Raw genomic sequence first — 22949 nt, forward strand, 5'->3', positions numbered from 1 at the left:
GTGATCCCTCGTTGGAATTCTGATGGATGTCCATGCCTCCTACTTCTAATTGGCTCAGACCTCATTGGCCCTCCCAGTACTCTTTGAGATAATTTTATATTAGCAGTTTGGTTTTATGTATACACTTCAGCTCCTCTTACAGTGCTGATGCTTGCCTGCCCTCCTCTCCACCAATGTTTATTTTATGGACTTGAAAGCTCTAATAAATTATTAGGGCCTGGCTCCCCACTCTCCTACACCTTATGTAGTCCTATAACTCTTATAACTATAACCAGTTTTATATGGTAGCTTTTTATACCCATATCACACTTGCTTTCCATGAGGGTAAGTGATTATGCAAGGTGTAGGGGAGTACAGAATTGGACCACCAGAACATATGTAACAATACCTGTACTGACTTCCGATTTGGGCAAGCATGGAGATTTAGTGCTCCAGAGGTCTGTGTTTTTATCTCTTAGGTCTTGATGTTCATCTCAGCAAAAGTAGCTCTCTGTTGATTATTAATTAGAGAAGTTTTAAGTACGCAGAGCAAAATAGACACTAATGTGTATGCCTAGTTAATTTGTTTTGCTGTAATTAATTTTTATTTTAAAAACAAATCTTTTTACTGCATTTGTTGTGATCACACAAATATGATTTTATTTTTAATGCAAGACCCGTTGAAAAACAAAATAGACAATACAGAATATTATTGCAGATATGGAAAGCAAATATTTGAGAACAAATGTAGATAGTCAATTTTATAAATTAAGATTCATATTATTTTTCTAATAAAGAAAATAATGCACATAAATCAATCCTGAGAAAATGGAAATTTATTTGTGGAGAATACTTTTACAAAAAGTAATTACTCCAATAAACACTAATGAATAGTACATTTATCTTAAATGTCTCATGAACAGTTCCCTAGGGGAGGAGGACCCCTATTAAGATCTAAAAGTCAATCTAAAACACAGTGCTTTAAGGACTTGTTCCTGGTGTCAATAGGGTTTTTTAAAATATTTATTGAACAGTCTTTCATGCTGCCCCCCGCTGTTACTCTGGCATTTTACAGTTTGCTAATATAAATTAGCTAGGGTTCAATAATCGAATTGGGCTGGGTAAAGCATGCAGGCTTTAAGCAGTAGATCTGTGGGGGATACGTTTTCCAAAAATGTGCCTGTATTTCACGTGCAAAGCAAAAACTGGCAGTTCAGTTTGAGTGCACAGTTCCATGGCTTTTAATATTTTTATTTGGGTTTCTCAGTGCCAAAAAAAAATAATAAAAAAGTCCTAGATTCCACGGCCAGAAGGGATCATTTTGATCATCTTGTCTGACCTCCTGTGTTATACAGATCACAGGTCTTTCCCCAAGTAACTCCTCGAGCACATCTTTTAGGAAAACATCCCATCTGGATTTCAAAATTGTCAGTGATGGGGAAGCCACCATGACCCTTGGTAAATTGTAATTGTCTGACTAAACAAGAGCAAGAGCAGTGGGGTGGGTTGATGAGAAGGGGAAAGTTTAGGGTCATCGAACTTGGCATCTGATTATGCAGCCAAACAATGCTGATGTATTTCCCTATGTAATTCATATTTACGGCTCCTATGGGGGGACCAAAACTTAACCCCTCACATACATTTCTCTTCTGTAGCCAGTCATCATCACAGTCCCTGCCCTCTTAGCATCCTTGGGTTTCACATTATCCCAACAGGGGCAAAGGAAAGGCAGGCCCAAAGTTATATTTTCCTCACGCTGGACTGGTTAATAAAGCATAGAAAGGGGAACACACTGTAACACTCAAAGGTAGTGAAGTTGACATATATCCCTCTGAACTAGATAAATTGTCCCTCTCTGAAACTCAGTGGCGCTTGGAGCAACTTTAGCTCCTCCCACATGTTGTACCACAGCCCTCCATTACTTTAGTATAGTTGCAAATAGATGAGTCTCTGCTTGTGCTATAAGAGGACCTATTTCCAAGTTCTTTTTTCCCTTCTTACAGTGATGCATTAACCCTTTTTCACCTTTCAAAAGTAGTACATTTTTTCCTACGTGATTTGGTAGCCCTTCATCACAGCTACATTCTCCTGGATCCATGCTACCATTGACCTATAGGGGTAGACTTGTGATTATGGGAGATAGACCCTTCACCAGAGCCAGACAAAGAATATGGAAGTCACTGCTAGTTGAAACACCTCAGTGTGTTCAGAGCCAAATATAAACTTCACCTGTTTGCCCACAATAGTATCCTACATTTCCAGAGTCGTTCATTAAACAAAAGCCAAAGCAAAAATAAAACCAAAGCCTGCTTGATAGGAGGGAAGGAAACGAACGAATATCCTCATCTTTGGGAAAATGGGAAGTACTCGGTGACAAAGGCCATATATTTAGACTCATAACTGAATAACATAACTGAATGGGTGGCTGAACTGGTTGATTATCTTAAAAATAAAGTAACTGATAGTATCTGCTTTTGTAGATATCTGACACTCTTTACTCTTCTATTTAAAAAAAAATGAAAAGATAACTTTTCTCACACGAGGCTGTCTCTAGCACTCCCCTAGTTTATTTTCCCTTTATTTCAAAGGAAAGTCTATATTATGTCTTAGCAGACCATGACTAAAATTTGAGGGTTATGGAATTACTGTAGGAAGTCTTCAACTATGAATAAACATCCTGGGCCAGATTTCAAAGTTTGACCCTGGCAACTGCACAGAGATATTCATAGGTACCCAACTTAAGTGTTCAAAATCCTGTTGCCTAACTGGCCATGTGTGCATGAAAGTCCCTTATTTGCATGCACACTTCAGGCATTTACATGCAGAAATTAGGCATGTACAAAGGTAAGTGTACAATTTCATCCCTGCAAATCTTGCCTGCAGTGTCTTTTATGAACAACTAGTTTAAAAGAGATCCAGGATCTTGTAGACTTTGTAATGATATGCCCCTGTTTATGGTCTCTGTGTCAGTCTCATGGGAGTTGTCACTGTATGCTCATATGGCTGTATCAATTTTCTTCTCATCTAATTTCACTCACATACACTACCCCTTTTTCCCCCTCCAAAAAGGCTGTTTCAAACCCAGAGTCCCATTCTTCTTAGCAAGGTTAACCAGACAACTAATCTCTGAACAAACACTTGAATTTAATCTATCATTATTTTCTGACTCTGGGTTTAATAGAGGTCAGAAAAAGAGATTCTTTAAAGCAATCACAAGCTTATTTTTCCAAAAGCACATCAGTAGATTAACATTTTGCCAAAGAAAATGCAGAAGTACAGTATTTCTTTTAATACATTTCAGCTAAATAAAGTCTTCAGACTACATGGCTTGGCTCAGATAGGGTGTATTCAGCATAAGGTACAACTCATGTAACTTCTGCTATCTAAAAATTCAGCTTAAATGAGCTCCATTTCAGCCATGCAATTTATTCCACACCTGAGATGAAGTAGCTTGTCCTTTGCTCTCTTCTCTGATGTAGAGCCATTACAGAGGGAACTGCCAATGTGTTTGTGCAAATCTCTTTGCTTATATAAAGATCCCATTTAAACATCTCCACCCAAGAAATTCATGTTGATTTTGGACAATCCCTGGATGATTTTATTCTATAAAAATAAATAAATAATCATATAAACCAATGACATGACCCTGCTCCCATAGATTTCATTGCATTATAAAGGTAATGTTTGCACTGAAGAGACATTTTGAGATAACATGAGACAAGGACAATTTTATATGGGGCCAAAAAAATAAAAATAAATGTAAATATATATGGGGATACATGATGATGTGGAATGGTTTAGAAGTCTTGGAGTTTGGAATGTGTGGATTACTCATGATTGGCAAAGCCGTGAGTGATTTCAGCATCTGCCAATAGGGGTTTTATGGGTCCAATCCAGTAAATTTCTTATTTGTTCAAATGCTATTAACCATTGATTTGCGGCCATTCTTATTCATCTGTGTCAAAACTGCTATTGAAATCAGCAGGATTCCACACTGGCGCACATCTGCTTGTGGGAACAGGGCCATAGTTATTTTCCATGATGAAAGCAGTTTCATATTTCTCCCTTGTACTATTATGTTTAGAGATGAAAGTTACTAGAATAATCACTGATGTTAAACAAGGGGAAAAAATCTCATAGAAAAAATAGAAAATTTCAAACTGGTTTGTTCTATAGGTCACAGTCCTGCCATCCTTAGTTTGATTTTTCTATTGAAATTAATAGGTGTTTTACCTGAGTAAAGAGTGCAGGATCAAGGCATAATCTGTAATTTATTGAAAGTTAGCATATGGATCCTAGAAAACTCCAGTAAATGCTTATCCTCCTATGCACTGTTTGTCATACTTGTGTAATTTGGCTTCACAATATACCCGTGTTTGGAAAAGAAAAGAACATACTTGCTGCGTAAAATTAGGCATCTAAATAAGTGACCATCCTTTCAGTGGTTCTGAGCAGCCACAGCACCTACTGAAATTAATGAGAGCTGTGGGTACCTTAGCATCTTATAGGTCAATTATTTGGGTGACTAAAAATGGATTTAGGTGCCTGTCTTCGGGAAAGCTAGTTTGAAAATGTTGGCGCTATGTTTGCCCATAGTTGTTGATATTGTGTGTATTACACAACTATTTTAGTATGTCCATTGTATCAGGTAATGTACATATGCATGATAAGCAACTTTCCGTGACCTGAAGTTTATAATGTAGAAAGACACAGTATCTGAACGCCAAATGCTCAAAAATCATGACTCATGCTCCACAGAAAATCATGAGATAAATGTATTATTATTATTTATGCGTATTTTCTATTTGCCATCTGGTGTTTTGAGCTTTGTGGTACATATTTTTGAGCTTTTCTCTACAATAACGAGAGTTACAGATTTATTTTTATTTTATTTTATTTTTTAAAATGAAAGCTGAGATTCACATAAAATCACTTCTTTCTGGGTACCAGGCCTTTAAGTAAAGCATCCAATATTACAAGACTCTCAATAAAATCCACAGAGCGAGCAACACAAGACAAATAAAGGATAGGATCAGAAACAGGCTTATAGAGAGAAACTGATTTGCCTAAGGTCCTGCAGTAGGTTAGTGGAAGAACCTGGAATAGAACTCAGATCTACTGAGTTGCAGTGAAGTGTCACACCCTACCAAAGAACCACGCTGCTCTTCTGAATCTGGCGTGTACTATCTGTACTTTTACTGAGATGAGTGAGGTGGCCAACTATCTCCTGCATGAAGTTAGGCTGCCGAATAAACAAAAAGTAGGAAAGACAATTTTTTGCTAAAAACAATGTTTTGGCCTTAGGCCCTTATTTGAAGTTTTGGAAAACAGAACAAGCTTTTTCATTTTCCATTACCTGCAGAAAGCCTCGTTGGCAAAACATTGCTTCTCATCTAATTTTCTGTCTCTCACATGTGTTTTAATAAAATCTTTTTTCATTTAAAGCAACCTAATATAAATCATACCAGGACAAGACCAATAACAGTTTTATTAGGAGTATTAGCTTGGTTGAACAAAGCCCTTTCTGTGACAAATTCTCTGGTAATTTACTTGAGGTTTTTGGGGGAAGAGGGGTGGTGGTGGAGATATTAGGATACAATATTTTCTTTTAACAATTATCATTTTGCATCAAAAGGTCATTTTATATAGGCAACCAAAAAGGTAGTATAGTACAGTACCAGCTTATTCCATCTAGGAAAGTGACTACTGCATGCACAGTAGTTACAGTACTTTAATGTGAAAAAATATATAGTATTTAAAACTGTGATTGACTAGAAACTTACTGTATGTGGATTTAAAACTTTGATGGCAGCATTAGCAGTATTGTGGACTATATTCTCATTTATGCTAAGCCCCCTTTATATTGAAAATTTGGCCCTGTTAACGTTTTTCTCTCTCCCTCCCTTTCTCTCTTTGGTAATTAAATATATCTGAGTGCCTCATAGTCTTTAATGTATCTGTCTTCACAAAACCCCTTCATGGTAGGGAGATGCTGCTATTCCAGTTTTACAGGTGGGGAACTGAGACACTTGCTTGGGGTTACACAGAGTCTTTGGTGGAGCAGACAATTAGCAGTGATTGGTGAAGTCTTAGAACTTGTGTACATTTATTTAGAAGTTGATTAAAGTGGTCTTAAAACAATGTGTGTGTGTGTGCGTGCGCATGCACGCCTCTTTGTTTTTAAATGTGAGATTTTGGTAGGATTATTTTGAAGGTGGGAAGCGTGGGGTTGAAGAAGTGGATTATATTATATTATACACTGAAGGCCCTAAGGTTCATGGTCATTCTGACCTTTTCTGGAAAAAAAGTTCCACAGCTGTGGTCTGTTTGGAGAAAAAGTACTATCTTGCACGTGTTAGTTTTGATCCTTAGGCTGCTGGGTCCATTGTTCATGTGGTACACCGCTGTTGTGGTAGGTCATGATCATACAATGTAAATTGTCCCTGAGGAACCTAAGTCAGTCCATAGAGTACTTTGAAGATCAGGACCGAAGCCTTGAATTTGATCTTGAATTGAATGAAAAGCCATTGAAGAGAGAGCATCGGGCTGGAGTGTTGCGCTCTCAGCTCCCTGGGTTGCTGAGTCCTTCCCTTTCCTCAGTTAGACGTAACATTTCACATCCTGTGGAGGTCATAATGAAGGTCTAAGTCTATCAGTGGGTGATCACTCAAAATTACAAATTATTTTCATTTCAGATATGTTAGTGGAAATGTCCTTAAATAAAAGAATGCGTATTTGTTTTATTTTTCAGACACGGATATTAAAGAACTAGAGGATGTCTTTGGACTTCACGGACAAATTGAGCACAAGTTGGACTTCCTCAGAAAGAATGTGCCAAAAGATATGAAGCTTGTGCTGATTGGTCATTCAATCGGTTGCTACATCACCCTTGAAATGATGAAGAGGGCATCGGAACTTCAGGTATGTCAGCCTTGGGGAAGGGAAGCTGTATCGCTCAGCAGAGCATCCCCCACGCTTAGCATTTGATTGATCAACAAAGACGATAATCGGATTCCACATCCTTTGTGTAGAAGCAGCATCCCCCCTACTTTCAGACCAAATTCTTATTAAAGTAAATGATGTTCAGTTATTTTTCATGGGTGTCTGACTCCAGAAGAGAGGAGAGTGATACAGAAATATATGATCTGATTTTTCCACTGTAAAGCACTGTGCATAGCAATTTACACCCCTACAAAAGTAGTATGGGGAACTGCTGCCAACTCAGAATAGTAGTAATTCCCTACTTGTGAGATGAGGTAGGTATTTGTGCAGGACTGATCTATCTCAAAGGATGCTGTGAACGTTAATTAACTTCAGTAATCTGGTTTAGTAATTCATTAGTAAATGTAATTATTGACAATGATGCAATTTGATATGTTTACATTTTAATAACATTATGCAATATATTATTTGAATGGAAGATCACATAATATATATGCTGCTGCATGTCATGGATAAAGTGTGTGTTTTTATTAAAAGGGATACTGCTAGCCAGTTTCAGGATCAACAGGCACCTAATTAATGTGTTTTGAAAAGCCTATGGTAATATATGTCAAAATGTTTTCATAATTTTTTTAAATTTCCTTGAACATTTATTTAATATTTAAACATCCACTATCAGTGCCATGAATTCAAATAATAACCAATAGAATAATAGCCTAGTAAAATGAGGGCCTGATTCAGTCTCTAATTGCTGCTGTAATACAAATGTTTAAGAATAAGAATACTTAGGGCTTCCGTGGTGTTTTCATAACTTCAGAGCAATTTGCGAACATTAAACCTCACAAAATCCTAGTAAGCTAGAAAAGTAAATATTTCCATTTTACAGAAAGAGAAATGAAGGCCCAACAGTTAACTGATTTGCACAAGGTTAGAAGGAGGTAGTGATGGTGCTAGGGTTAAAATTCCAGAGTTCCTTGCTAATAATCCTGTTCTGAGACCACTGGATATTTAACATCTGCATTGAGTTATTGCATGAGAACCCAAAACTAAAACTAGCTAATACCAAAAACTGACATTTTTTTAAGAAAACTGTTATGGATTAATCTGCTCTTATTGTCTGAAGATGAGTAAAATGCTAAATGTAAATGAAAAAAAATAAATTGTAAAAATGAATTAGAGATTTAAGAATGTTTATATCAAGTGGTAGTAGTAGTAGAGTTGAGGACATTCTTTTTAAATGAAAGACAAATGTACTAAACTTCTTGCTTTTGTGGCTTAGACCTAGGGTATGTCTACACTACGAAATTAGGTCAATTTAATAGAAGTCGATTTTTTAGAAGTCGATTTGATATAGTCAATTGTGTGTGTCCCCATTAAGCGCATTAAGTCAACGGTGTGCGGCCACAGTACCGAGACTAGCGTCAACCTTCGGAGCATTGCACTGTGGTAGCTATCCCACAGTTCCCGCAGTCTCTGCCGCCCATTGGAATTCTGGATTGAGCTCCCAATGCCTGATGGAGCAAAAACATTGTCGTGGGTGGTTCTGGGTACATGTTGTCAGGCCCCCCTCCCTCCGTGAAAGCAACAGCAAAAAGTTGTTTCTCGCCTTTTTTCCTGGGTTACCCGTGCAGATGACATACCACGGCAAGCATGGAGCCCGCTCAGATCACTGTTACCGTATGTCTCCTGGGTGCTGCCGGCAGATGCGGTACTGCAGTGCTGCACAGCAGCATCCCCTTGCCTGCGGACAGCAGATGATACAATATGACTTTTAGACACTGTTGTCGTCGTCCCATGGGTGCTTCTGGCCGGCCTTGGTGAGGTCGGTCGGGGGCGCCTGGACAAAAATGGGAATGACTCCAGGTCATTCTCTTCTTTAAGCTTCATCTAATGGAGATTCAATCCTGCCTGGAATATCGTGGCAGTTGGAGGCTTCTGCCTCAGGCTGCTCTCCCAGTTGGCAGCACCACGTGGTCGCACCTATCCCAGCCTACCCCTTGCTCTCATGGCTCATGAAGCCTGGACAGTAGTAAGGAGCAGTTCAACTATAGGCTGAGCAAGTGCAGAATGGTGGTAGACTGTGCATATGGACGTTTAAAAGTGCCCTGGCGCAGGTTACTGACTTGGTTAGACCTCAGCAAAACCAATATTCCCATCATTCTTACTGCTTGCTGTGTGCTCCACAATATCTGTAAGAGTAAGGGGGAGACGTATATAGCAGGGTGGGAAGTTGAGGCAAATCTCCTGGCTGCTGATTACGCACAGCCAGACCCCAGGGCAGTTAGAAGAGCACAGCAGGGCATGCTGTGCATCAGAGAAGCTTTTAAAACCAGTTTCACGACTGGTCAGGCTATGGTACGAACAGGGGCGGCTCTATGTTTTTCGCCGCCTCAAGCACGGCAGGCAGGCAGCTTTCGGTGTGCACCTGCAGGAGGTCCGCTGGTGCAATGCCATCGGTGTCCCCAAAGCCGTGGGACCGGTGAACTGCCCGCTGGCACACCTCCAAAAGCCACCTGCCTGCCGCCCTCACAGCAACCGGCAGGCTTCCCCCTCCCCTACTTGCTGCCCCAAGCACACACTTGCTGCGCTGGTGCCTGGAGCTGCTCCTGGGTATGAAAGTTCTGTTTGTTTCTCCTTGATGAAAACTCGCCCCCTTGGTTTACTCTACTTCCCTGTAAGCCAACCACCCTCCCCTCCCTCCTTTGATCTCTGCTTGCAGAGGCAATAACGTCATTTTTGTTTCAAATTCATGCATTCTTTATTACTTCGTCACACAAACGGGGGGATAACTGCCAAGGTAGCCCGGGAGGGGTGGGGAAGGAGGGAAGCACAGGGCGGGGGTAGTTGTAGGGGCACCTTATAGAATGGCATGCAGCTCATCATAGAAGCGGCATGTCTGGGGCTCTGACCCAGAGCTGCCATTTGCCTCTCTGGTTCTTTGGTAGGCTTCACGCGGCACTGCTGCGGGTCCATGTTATAACCTCTGGCCTTCATGCCCTTGGAGATTTTTTCAAATATTCTGGCATTTCATCTTTTGGAATGGAGTTCTGATAGCACGGATTCGTCTCCCCATACAGCGATCAGGTTCCATACTGCCCGTTCGGTCCATACTGGTGCTTTTTTGAGATTCTGGGACTTCACAGTCACCTCTGCTGATGAGATCTGCACAGTCACCTGTGCTGATCAGCTCGCTACGCTGGCCAAACAGGAAATGAAATTCAAAGGTTTGTGGGGCTTTTCCTGTCTACCTGGCCAGTGCATTGGAGTTGAGAGCGCTGTCCAGAGAGGTCACAGTGGAGCACTCTGGGATAGCTCCTGGAGGCCAGTACCGTCGAATTGCATCCACACTACCCCAAATTCAACCCAGCAGGGTCTATTTCAGTACTAATCCCCTTGTCGGGGAGGAGTACAGAAATTGATTTTAAGAGCCCTTTAAGTCGACAAAAATGGCTTTGTCGTATGGACGGGTGCAGGGTTAAATCGATCTAATGCTGCTAAATTCAATCTAAACTCGTAGTATGGACCAGGGCCTAGCTTAGGCAGAGAAGTTTGTATGTGTGAGGGAGGGAAGATCTCATATCTGATGTTGACATTTTCCTTTATATCACAATATTTACAGTGAGCTCTTTTGTGTCTAATGTTTTCTAGATAGCAAGTGACTTCAGGCAGGGACAGTGTCCTTCCTTTGAATGTGAGTGCCTAGCACACTGTCAACACTTAGCAATATATCATAAGAATTAATAATAGTGAGATTCTTTACTTCCCCTCCTCCCAAATATTCACCTCTTCTTTTATATAAACTCCCTACCAGGACAGGAGAGGGAATACAATGCTCATATATGTATAAAATCCATTCACTTCTTCATAACCATTTCCCCTGCCATTCAAGATTTTTCCCCCTCTAAAAGAAACAGCAATTTTTTTTCAAAAAATGGAACATTAACTTAAGCTGATCTATTTCCACAGGCATAACTCATTCTGTGATTATAAACAAAGTTTTCTGAAGGCACTTGTGTAACTGTTTTTTCCTTTTCAAGAAGGGAGTGTTCTAGAAAATATCATGTGCAGTAATTTGTCCAAAAATATCAACTTTTCTTTGGTCTCCATATGTATGATTTTTTTTTTTACTCAAATTGTTTTATCTGGTTTCCATTAACTATGAATTGTTGAGTAATTTTTGTTACACCTGGCCCGGTGGATACTGGCAGCCTGATATTTGTCAATGTGCTGAAACTTCGGTATCTTTAGGACACCCTGAAACGGCACTGTGCAATGTATGCTTGAAGTTAATGTATGACACGCTACATTTAAGATGCATTTAACAATAGAAAAATATTTGTGTAAGCCAGAGTGTTGTGCAACCTTTGTCCTTTTGCCAAAAATAAGTTAACTGTTCTGTTTTATAACGTATGAAGTGTGATAATAAGAAACTTGTGTTTCCATCTCCCTTTTTATTTTTACTGGAATATTTGATTCCCACAAGATTTCAAGCACATATGTGTAGTTTAGTAGCTAGATCATTTGGTTTTATTTTTGTATAGTTCTTTTGTGATATTCCTTTATTATATAATTTTTTGGTTTGGGCTTAAATTCACTGCTTTTTATGAACCTTTCATTGCTCATGTTTTACTGTTCTGATCTGGAGCTTAACATGTTGTATATATTCTAGCAGTTCACTAGTTTTTATATCCTTAGTGAATATTTAGCAGGTTTAATTTTTGGTACTTAGTTTAAAACACTCATAATCTAACCCAATATTGTCCTCTTTATGAACAGTGATGAGAGAAACCTGATAGAATATGCTGGCAGGCATAAAAGGGAAGAAGTGAAATCTCTGTAGCATTGCCCTTCTGCCTCTCTTGCACTCCATGGTTCCTCGTCATCCAGAACTCTGGAGGCTTTAAGCTGTGCTAGAGTTTGACATCAGAGCTAGGAACAGGTTGGGGGTATTGTCGGGGATCACCCTATCGCCAGAGCAGCATCCCCTGCTGCCCTCAGTCCTCTTGTCAGAATTCTAAGTAGGAGTTTCTCTCTGTGTCCTTTGTGTGATTGTTACTTGTAGTACAGGAGATTCTACCAGTGGTATCTCCAATGAGAAAAGGGACAATGCAGGGGTGGAAGTGACCCTCCAAAGGACTGCATTTTTCCCTTTTCTCCAGATGCTAAGTATCAGTATAAATGGACAGACAGACTGATGAATGGCCTGGTTTATGGATACGTATTTGAGAATAGTCAAAGAGTACCCAAAGCAAGGAATAGGCTTTCCTTGTTAATGGATGTATGTATAAGTCTAAACAAATAAATAGATTTTTTTAATCCTGCTAATCTCTCGGCCTCAGTGATACTTTGTGATGATGAGTTCCACAGGTTAATTGTGTACTGGGTAAATAGAAAAATGTCATTCCTTTTAGCAGTTTATTCTGCTGCCTCTTCTTTTTTATTATTTGGATATCCCTATATTCTTGCATTAGAGGAGAGACAGAAAATGAGACAAGCCAGTTTACCTTCACTGTGCCAGTCACTCCTTTGTGTTCATAGATTCTAAGGCCAGAAGGAACCACTGTGATCATTTATTCTGACCTTCTGCATGACACAGGCAATAGAACTTCTCTTTGAACTAGAGCGAATGCCTTTACCGTGACCCTTCTTGGTAGTCTTCTCCAAACAAAACAGACCCAGTCTTTGTGTGTGTGTGTGCTGACCAGAACTGAACACAAGTTTGAAGGCATCATTGACTGAAAACATTTTTATCCCATTCCATGTGCAAATTACCCCCAGCTCTTTATCCTGAGTGGTTACAGCTCATTTAGAATCCAGCAGCGTGTCTGAGTATTTCAAATTCTTCCTTCCAATGTGTCTTGCGTTACATTAGTCAACACTGAATTCACCCACCCTGATGCAGTCCAATAACCCTGCTTTGTTGAATCTTTCTGAAGTTTATCATCATGACTAACTTAAATAATTTTGTGCCATATGCAAATTTTGTTGCAGGTCATCCCCTTTTTCAGATCATTAATAAATATATCAAACATGGCTAATATGGATTGTTGGGCACCTCACTGTTAGCCTTTTTGCCATGTCGAAAATTGATCATTTTTGTCCGTTCTTTATTTTCTCTCTCTTATCTAGTTTCCAGTGCATGAGTGAACTTTGCCTCTCACCCCATTATTAGTTACGTTTTTTCACAGTCTTAGGGACTTAATAGTCACAGGGTGAGGGATTTTATCTAAGACTTTGAAAATCCATATGCATCGTTTCAACCAAATCTCCTGTGTCCATTTTTCATGTATGTATTTTATTTATTGTTAACGCGTCCAGAAAAATCGAGTAGATAAGAGAGACAGAATTTTTCTTTACAAAAGTCTCTGATTATTTAGGATCATATTGTGCTCATATAGATATTTTGTCATTCCCTTTAATTTACCCGATACTGAAAGAAGGCTTATTGGCTGACAATTCCAAGGTTGTTACTATCTTCTTTTTTCTTTTTCTTTTTTTTTTAATAACAGGATATATATTACCCTCCGTTCTTCCACTTTAGGATCTGCCTTTAAGCCCAAGAAATCCAGCAGTTCTTAAAGTTCTTGAGAGCATTTAGGATTAACATCAAATTTGGGCCACCAAAATGAATTCTTTCAAGTGGAATCTTCTGTATCCAAAGATTGGCCAGTCCAGCTGCCATGCAAAACAGAATGCCTGGTGTCAGCTACATTCCCTTCAAATCTCAGTCCCTCCTTGATGTATCTTTTCCTCTTGTATGTGCCTGCCCTTTTGTGACATGTTTCATTGAGAGGGGACACCTTTGCCCATGCCCCTTCTGATGAGACCTTCAGAACCTCCTTAGCCTTTGACACTCTCTTTAATGGTGTAGGGTTTTGCACGCTTTTACCTGTACAAGAAACTTTATTTAAAAATATGGAGAAAATTATAGTAAAAGAAAATAAATGGTTCGCATAACAATATATATAGATTTGCACTCATAAACTAAGTGAAAACATCAATTAGAAATAAAAGAAGCAGATGGGGAAAAGGGGGAAAAGCAATTACCGGTAATTTAAATTAGAATCTATAGAGTATAGAAAATTGGGAAGCTGAAGATATCAGAGAAGAATGAGTGGCTGGGAAGGCTAAGGCCAATGAAGAGGAGTTTTAGTGTATTAGAAACAACAGAAATCTTAGCAATGGTTTAGGCCCGTTATTAGATGGAGATGGTAAAAAGACGCAGAAAAGGCAGAAATGTTCAGTAAATATTTCTGTTTTGTATTTCGAAAAGCAGAACGATGTGCTTGTATCATGTGAGGATGATGTACTTTCCAGTCCATCAGTAACCAAGAAGGATGCTAAACATAATCTTCTAGGGATAAATATTTTAAATCTGAGGGCCCTGGTAACTTGCCCCCAAAATCTTAAAAGAGATGGCTTAGGATCTCTTATCTGCTGATACTAATTTTTTAATAAATCTTGGAATAACAAGGAAATTCCAAAAGACTGGAAGAGTGCTAATGTTAAATCAATATTTTAAAAAAGGGCAAGTGGGATGACCTGGGTGTGAAATCATTTCCAAGCAAAATTATAAATAAAAAATTAGGCTGTTGATTAATCCCAGTTAACTCATGCGATTAACCAAAAAAAAATTAATTGAGATTAAAAAATTAATCATGATTAATCGCAGTTTTAATCACACTGTTAAATAATAGAATACTAATTAAAATTTATTAAATATTTTGGATTTTTTCTACATTTTCATATATATTGTATTCTGTGTTGTAATTGAAATCAAAGTATGTATTTTTGGTTACAAATATTTGCACTGTAAAATGATAAAAGAAATAGTATTTTTCAATTCACCTCATACAAGTACTGTCATGCAATCTCTTTATCATGAAAGTCCAACTTACAAATGTAGATATTTTTGGTTACATACTGCCTCAAACAAACAATGTAAAACTTCAGAGCCTAGACGTTCACTCAGTCCTACTCTTTTTCAGGGCAATCACAAGACAAACAAGTTTGTTTTGGCATTTACGGAGATAATGCTGCCCTTTCTTACTTACAGCTGTCACCAAGATGAGAACAGGCTTGCATGGCACTTTTGTAGCGGGCATTGCAGGTATTTACCATGCCAGATATGTTAACTTTGCTGTACTCTTCATGCTTCGGCCACCATTCCACGGGACAGCTTCCTGCTGAGGTGCTCATTTAAAAAAAAAAGTGTTAGTTAATTTGTGATCTGCACTCTTTGGGAAGATTCTGTGTCTCTGCTCTGTTTACCTGCCTTCTGCCATGTATTTCGTGGTTAAACGTTCGGCTTTGGGGCCCAGACTGTTGTTCGTTTTAAGACTGTTTTTCGTTGCAGGATTCGACAAAATGCAAAGAGGTCAATGTGAGATTTCTACAGAAGCTAAGTGTCGACCGAGATTTAGACTGAAGTTGCTTCCAAATCTGCGGGGAGGGTGTGGAGCTGCTTTCAGACCGTACAGGCCACTCCGATGCAAACTACGACCTGAACACCAAAAAAAAAAAAAAAAAAATCAACCTTCTGCTGGTAGCATCTGACTCAGATAATGAAAATGAGCGTGCGTTGGTCCACACTGCTTTAGATTGTTACCAAGCAGAACTCGTCATCAGCATGGACGCATGTCCCCTGGAATGATGGTTGAAGCATGACGGGGCATGAGACTCTCTTTAGCACATCTGGCATGTAAATATCTTGCAACACAGGTTACAATAGTGCCATGAGAATGCCTGTTCTCACTTTCAAGTGACATTATGAACAAGAAGCAGGAAGCATTATTTCCTGGAAACGTAAACAAACTTGTTTGTCTGAGCTATTAGCTGAATAATAAGTAGGACTATGTGGATTTGTAGGCTCCAAAATTTTACACTGTTTTATTTTTGAATGCAGTTTTTTTTGTACATAATTCTACATTTGTAAATTCAACTTTCATGATAAAGAGATTGCACTACAGTACTTGTATTAGGTGAATTGAAAAATACAGTTTCTGGTTTTTTACAGTGCAAATACTTGTAATCAAAAATCAATATAAAGTGAGCACTGTACACTTTGTATTCTGTGTTGTAATTGAAATCAATATATTCGAAAATGTAGAAAACATCCAAAAATATTTAAATAAATGGTATTCTATTATTGTTTAATGCTGCGATTAGTTGCAATTAATTTTTTTAGTCGTGCAATTAATCACGATTAATATTTTTAATTACTTGACAGCCCTATAATAAATTAGAGGATAGGAATATAATTAATGCCTGTCAACATAGTTTCTTGAAAAATAGGTCTTGTCATACAAACTTGATTTAATTTTTTACAGGATTACAAGTTTGACTGATAAATGTAACTACTTAAATCTACTACGCTTGCACTTTTGTAAGGCATTTGACTTAGTACTGCACGAGATTCTGATTTTAAAAATTAGCACTACACAGTATCATGGAACACGTTAAATGAATTAAGAACTAGTTAACTGACAGTTCTTAAAAAGCAGCCGTCAATGCAGGGAATCATGATCAAATGGGGGTTGTTGTGGGGTGTGCCTCTCCTGTAGAGCCCCCCTGTTGACCTAATGGAGTGCTGCAGGCACTTCCTGCCTTGCGTTCCCTTCTAACAGAGCCCTTTAAGAACTTCATATAATCCAGATGGTTGTAAAACAAAATTTCCCTGCTGGGGTTCTACTTCATTAAATCCCTAAATAACTCCCCCCATCCCCCTTGAGCTTAGGGATCACACAACCCTCTTCCTTTGGGGCCTGTGGTCTCTGGGAAGAGTTCTCTCCCAGGAGAGCTTGTCTTTCTCTCTGAGCACACTCCCTGCTACTGAGCCCTGGTGGCCTTTTTCAGGCCCAAGTGGTCATTGTTTAATTCAAGTAGGAGTAGAGAGGTTATTTTACCTCTGTGTTTGACATTGGTGTAACCACTGCTGGAATACTGTGTCCAGATATGGTACCCACAATTCAAAAAGGATGTTGCTAAATTGGAGTGGGTTCAGTGAAGAGCCATGAGAATAATTAATAGATTGGAAAACTTGCCTTATAGTTATAGACTCAAGAAGCTCAATCTGTTTAGTTTAACAAAGAGAAGGTTGTGGGGTGAGTTGATTAGTGTCTGTAAATACCTACACTGAGAACAAATATTTAATAAGGGGCTCTTCAGTCTAGCAAACAAAGGTGTAAGATGATACAGTCACTGGAAATTGAAGCTAGACAAATTTAGACTAGAAATAAGATATAGATTTTTAATGGTGAGAGTAATTAACCATTGGAACAGTTTACCATGGGTTGTGGTTATTCTCCATTACTGACCATTTTGAAATCAAGATCGGATTTTTTTTTCTAAAAGGTGAGCCCTAGAAATTATTTTGGGAATGTTCTATGGCCTCTCTTAGAGGGCAAGTCATACCCACAGAATGGAGAACTGTATCCTGGGAAGCTGTGAGTCTTGAAAGAATTTAGGGGACATAGTGGACATTAACTCAACATGAGCTCTCACGGTTGTGCTGTGGCAAAAAGGAATAATGTGATCCCTGGATATATAAAAAGGAGTAGGAGAAGGGAGATGATTTCACCTCTGTGTACGTCACTGATGAGACAATACAGAACTACTGTGCACTGTTTCAGTGTCCACATTTTAAAAAGGATGTTGAAAAACTGGAGAGGATGCAGAAAAGACTGCAAAATTAATCAAGGGCTGCAGAAAATGTCTTACAGTGAGAGAGCTCGTGTTTAATTTCTCAAAAAGAAGTTTGAGAGGTGACTTGATTGCCTCTGTCATACCTACTTCTGTCTCCACACACAGAACTGCTCCTTTCGTTCCTCAGTAATAGCCTGAACCTTCTTCTATTGAAGTCAGTAGCAAACTTCCCTTTGATTTCAGTGGGAGCAGGACTGGGTCATAAGAGAGGTAAATAACAAGTTAGTCACAATTCCTTTGCCAAGTGATGTATTATGATACAAAATTCAATCCACTGACCCCTTGAGTTAATAATTTAGATTCAATTGTGTTGAAAGCCTGATTATGAAGTTGGGAAGTATTTTCATAATGACAGGAAAGAAAGAAGTCACCAAAATATTAAATAAGGGCCTCTTAGAGAAAACAAAATTCTTTAGTATAGAATTGCTGGAAATCCAAAAGGGACGACGGGCTCAAAAGAGGGAAATTTATTAACAATACATGAACTGCTAGAACTATCCTTATGTGAGTGTCTGACCTTCAAAATAATGAGAGGCTGTTATCAGCAACATGGAGGGATAGCCGGAAAGAGTGTAAAGTCATGAGGTTTGTATTTTTCTGATGAGATTATGACCCGTGAACATAAGCCAACAGGCACGTGGTGCCATCATTATAGAAAACACTTTCTGAAAGGAAACTTTAACTTAGCCGGTGTAAGAGTTCTTTGAATGAATTATGTAGTTAGAGAAGTAGACGGCAGATGAAAACCTGTGAAAGACGCAAAGCAACGTCATGACTGACAGAAAACACGAACACGGGTTTTTATCCCACTTCTGAGGTTTTCACTTCATACAAGGGGTTTGTAGTCATTGCATAGAGTCTAATTCGGTTACGGTGATCATCGTTTACAGTGGTCAGTTGTAATGATCACTTTCAGGAATCTTAGACTGCATTGACAGGTTTGCTTTTGATTGACAGTTACAAAGCCTCTATTGCACTCACAGAACGCATCTATGTCTGCCCGATTTTTTTGCCTTTTGAACAGTGTCTCTGGCGGGAGTAGGCCGGTCGCAGACTTAAAGCATGACAAAGAGTTCTGAGTAAGCATTTCCCTAAAAAGAAGCATCTCCTCTTATGCTGGGGGAACATGCTGGCTGTGATGTGTGGATCTGTGCATCATGTGCTGGAACACTGGCACGGGAGAAACAAATTAATAGATTTTCTTAGCTCACACAGATTTGTTATATTTGAATTATACCTAAATGAGAAGTGGTAGACTCCTAACCAAGTACCACAGCGGATAGGTAAGAAAGAGACTTGACCATTGGTGCTCAGATACTATTGTGAAAAGCATGGTCTGAAAATATAGGGTGAATAGATAAGGAGACTGTAGTTTCATATTGATTATTACTGGAATATTACAAAAAAAAACAAATTAAGGAAATGAACAGGGGGGAAAGAAAGCATCAAGTGAAAATAAAAAAACAGAAAACAATAAGGAATAGTTTGACACAAACCCAGTGACAATAGACACAGAACTGTTGCACAGATCAAAGTAGAAATAGTATTTAACAAACAGTTCAAGAGGAGGGATTGTATAAAATAGCAAATAAAATTGCAGTTGGAAAAACCCTAATAAAACATAGTGTAAAGCTAGACAAAGGAAAGGAGCATTTTTATAAACCTTCTCTCCATGATGCCAGATAAATTCAATATATTTTAAACCATTAATGTTTGGCTGCTATATACCCATCCGCTTCCCATTATCAGCAGCCAGTAGGAAAATGAATGAGGAAAAAGGGGGAGAAACTAACATAATTTGGCCCTGATTCAACAAAGCACTTAAGCAGAGACCTAGGCACATGCTTAAGTATGTTGCTGAATTGGAAACTTTTTGTATTACAGTGGTTACTTTTCAGCAATACCTGTTATCAAGTCTTTATAAATGACAAATCTTTGAGAATCCTTGAAAGTAGGCGCAGGTGGACTGAGTCTGTCATTACACTAAAACTTAGTAGTTTGCGACCAGCTATCACATCTGCAGATGCTGCAAAATCTACTTTGATAAAGGTATGAGGAGTATATTCTCCCTCAGAATTCGGTTTGTTTATTTTTCCCATAAGCAGCAGAATAGCTGTCCTGAGAGGAACAGACATTAAACCAAGCTATAAGATCCTAGCACAGTCCTTTGACTATCTGGAAATAGCTAGAACTAATGTTAGGTGATTTATTAAATCTGCCCAAATATAGCAAATAAAATTTTAAGATCCTTGAAGCATCTAGGGAGTAAAAAGCTCCTAAAAAGTTTGTGGAGGAATTTGGACAAAAATTATGGAAGATGAGGGAAAATTCGGGGCAAACATAAAGTTATCCTATTTGGGGAAAAAGCTGAAAGCAAGAACAAGCTATAGAGAGCTCACAACCAGCAAAGACTACTTAGAGAGAGAGCACCTGCTGACCAAAATGGATAAATTTAAGAGATCTCTTTCAATGGTATTAGATTGCAGATCCTGAAACCTTCAAGGCCTCAATCCTACTCCATTGAACTAAAAAATGTGTCAAGGAATTTGGTGTGTTTTCTCATATTTCACAGTCAGCAGTCATGCAGGGCTAGTTATGTTAAGTGTCAGTGAATACAGATTCTCTCTCTGGGTGAATGTGCATAATCTGAACTCATCCAAATTACCACATTCTCTATATAGCTCTCTCCATGAAAAGACTCTCTGTGTTACAGAGGAATGAAAAAATTGCAGTCAGATGACAGAAGACTGTGAAGTCAGTGAACTCCTTCAAGTATATGAAATAATTTCAGAGGACTCCAAATGTGGCAAGAGATACACAGACCTGTTAGAAGAGAAATGAATACATACTGATACTGTACATTAGGTAATATGCCTAAGGATGGAGTCAGAGCCAAATGTATCCCTAGTGCTTTCATTAGGGAGAGGTGTGGCTCCAACTCCCGAGACTCCTAAGAATAACACCCAGGGCTGAAATTTCTGTCCTCGAAATCAGAGTCACATGATCAATTGTCAGTCAGGAAATTAAGCCTATTGAGAACAGTTCCCACCTGTTCCCTATGGAGGTGTAAGAACATTGCATAGCAGCTCATTGGTGTCCTTAATGCTCTCAAATTCTATCTCTAGGCGGGGAGAGAAGACTTCATTCCAATATATAATGCAAGCATTAGTCACTAAACGTAGCACAGGCAAGAGTTCACAAATAAACTGGCCAATTGTATTTAACTCCCTATTATTTCAGTTATGTACACTGGTATATTATCTGATTTCTTCTAAAATGGAACAGGAGGATGTTTGCTTTAAAATTTCAAAGAATTTAAACCAATGCTGTTGCCTAAGATTTGCACTTTCTGCTGTGGCAAACTGTAGCTCAGAGAGCTTTAAAGGCATAGGTCTCCTTTCTGTTTGAGTACTGCATTAAAATGCTAATTTGGGGCTTGTTCTCAGGAAGTGGTGCTCTGCCAGTGCAAAAAGAACTACTGTGTAGCTCCATCCACATGCTTCTGGAGGCAGGAATACACAGATTTTGTCCTGGTAAAACCCAGTTTTGTCATCCCAACTCCCAGGCTTCCTGTTTTAAGCTGCTTCTACAAGGTTAGAGTTTCCTTCAGTCTTTGGATTTTCCACCTTTTCTGTCTCTCCTACGATGAAGGGACTGCTGGGTCACAGAATGGCTGGAGTATCCTCCACAGGGTGGCTCTAAATCCCAACAAGATAATTTTTTCCCTCGTCTGCACTGTTTGCCCAGCTCTCAGTCAGGTTACTCAGACTGGGCACTAGGCAGCGAGTTCATCCTTCATGCGGTCCATTCAGCTGACTGGAACTCAATGGCTGTTTGTTGAGCGGCAGTAGTACGTACTGTTTTCTTAGGTTCAAACAGTTCTCTGTAGAGACCTTAGCATGCATAGGTATCTACTATCTAAATCTCTTCATGCCTGGAACTGAGTGTTGGCTAGAAGCAGTGGAATGTAAGGGTCAAGTGACCATGTAATAAATTTTAGTATAGTTTAGAAATACAAACCATTAAGACTAGGAGTATCTAGAACTCTTAAAGCTTCATATTAAGAAAGGATTACCTGCTTCAACTGTCCCTTTGTTGTACACCCTCTGGGTCTTGGCTGACAAGATCTTAAACTTCTAACCCAAATCTCACTGTCCCCCCAAACATAAAGTAAATAGTTGAGGTAATCTTTGGGGTTCTTCAGGCTACTTGTCAGACGTTCCTTCCTGATTCTGTGTTCCAAAGAGGGGTTTCTTAAAATTAATCTTGACTCAGAATGATTTGTTTTATTCTCCTCTCTAATATTTCAAGCTGTGTTTCCATTACACATCACCAGAACACAATTGCTCTGATTATGCTGTCCACGTGGAAGCTGCAGTTCATCATGTCGTCAACACTTGAGGTGAGCAATTTAGTCCTGTATTTGCTTGGTTGTGTTTAGTACCAGAGCAAAATAAATTTAGATAGAAAAGCAATGAGGATGAAGATGGCAAAATGATTGTAAATGAGTGGACAGAAAAGATAGATATATATTTTTTAAAAGTAAAATAGACGCCCCTCATTTTAAATCCATTCCTCTTGCAATGCTCCGACAGAAGCAGCTCAAGAACTACAACTATATGACTTATCACCTAGTTCCTGCCCACCTCTGTTGAAAACCAAGAAGGTAGTCCAGGGGAAGGTTACAATAATATGGAATTAGGGTTGAAAGGATATGGGTGTTTTAAATAAATTTTGAAATGTTAAGTGACTAGTTCCTGGATATTGCTCTATGCCTACAGTTGAAGATAGTAACTGCTTTCTAACCTACGCTGCCAAACATCTCTTCCTGAATGTTTTTTAAATAGATGAAACAGCTTTTCAATCTGTACCCTGACCCTGCCAGCAGGTAGGGGATCTTGGGGGACAACTACTGCACTGGTGGGGTGCAAAATTACCTTTATTAAGAAAATGCAAAAACAGGGAAAATTCAATAATGAGGAGTATGGGGTTTGTTAAGGTAGACAATTGGGGAGGGGTTTCTTTTAGTAAATATTATAGGGGGTTTCAATAGTGGGGTACAACACAGTGGGGTACAATACAGTTAGTAACCAATTAACACTGAAATATAAATGTAACAGGTAGCTAACAATTTGTTATGTAAAGGGTGTGTTACAGCAGCATATAACCAACTAACAGTTATGGGAAAAATGTGTTAAATATCCAACAACTCTAGGTAAAAGTGTGTCACAGTGGTATAAATGTAAAATGTGAGGTGTGTCAGAGAGAAAAAGGGTAACCAATAGGGTTTTATGCTAGACTTCAGTAATGCAATTGAGGTTTGG

The 22949-nt window shown here is 38.9% G+C and overlaps 1 protein-coding gene across 2 annotated transcripts in view; it reads left to right on the plus strand.

Annotated features, from left to right (window-relative positions):
• Positions 1–22949, plus strand: part of LDAH (lipid droplet associated hydrolase) — a 209023-nt gene that overhangs the window by 70803 nt on the left and 115271 nt on the right. For both annotated transcript variants that reach the window (XM_032770042.2, XM_032770043.2), the window contains exon 4: positions 6731–6900. In XM_032770042.2, the coding sequence (XP_032625933.1) occupies positions 6731–6900 (170 nt within the window). The remainder of the gene's footprint in view (positions 1–6730; positions 6901–22949) is intronic.

The sequence above is a fragment of the Chelonoidis abingdonii genome, chromosome 3, assembly GCF_003597395.2.
Source record: "Chelonoidis abingdonii isolate Lonesome George chromosome 3, CheloAbing_2.0, whole genome shotgun sequence".
Taxonomy (NCBI): domain Eukaryota; kingdom Metazoa; phylum Chordata; order Testudines; family Testudinidae; genus Chelonoidis; species Chelonoidis abingdonii.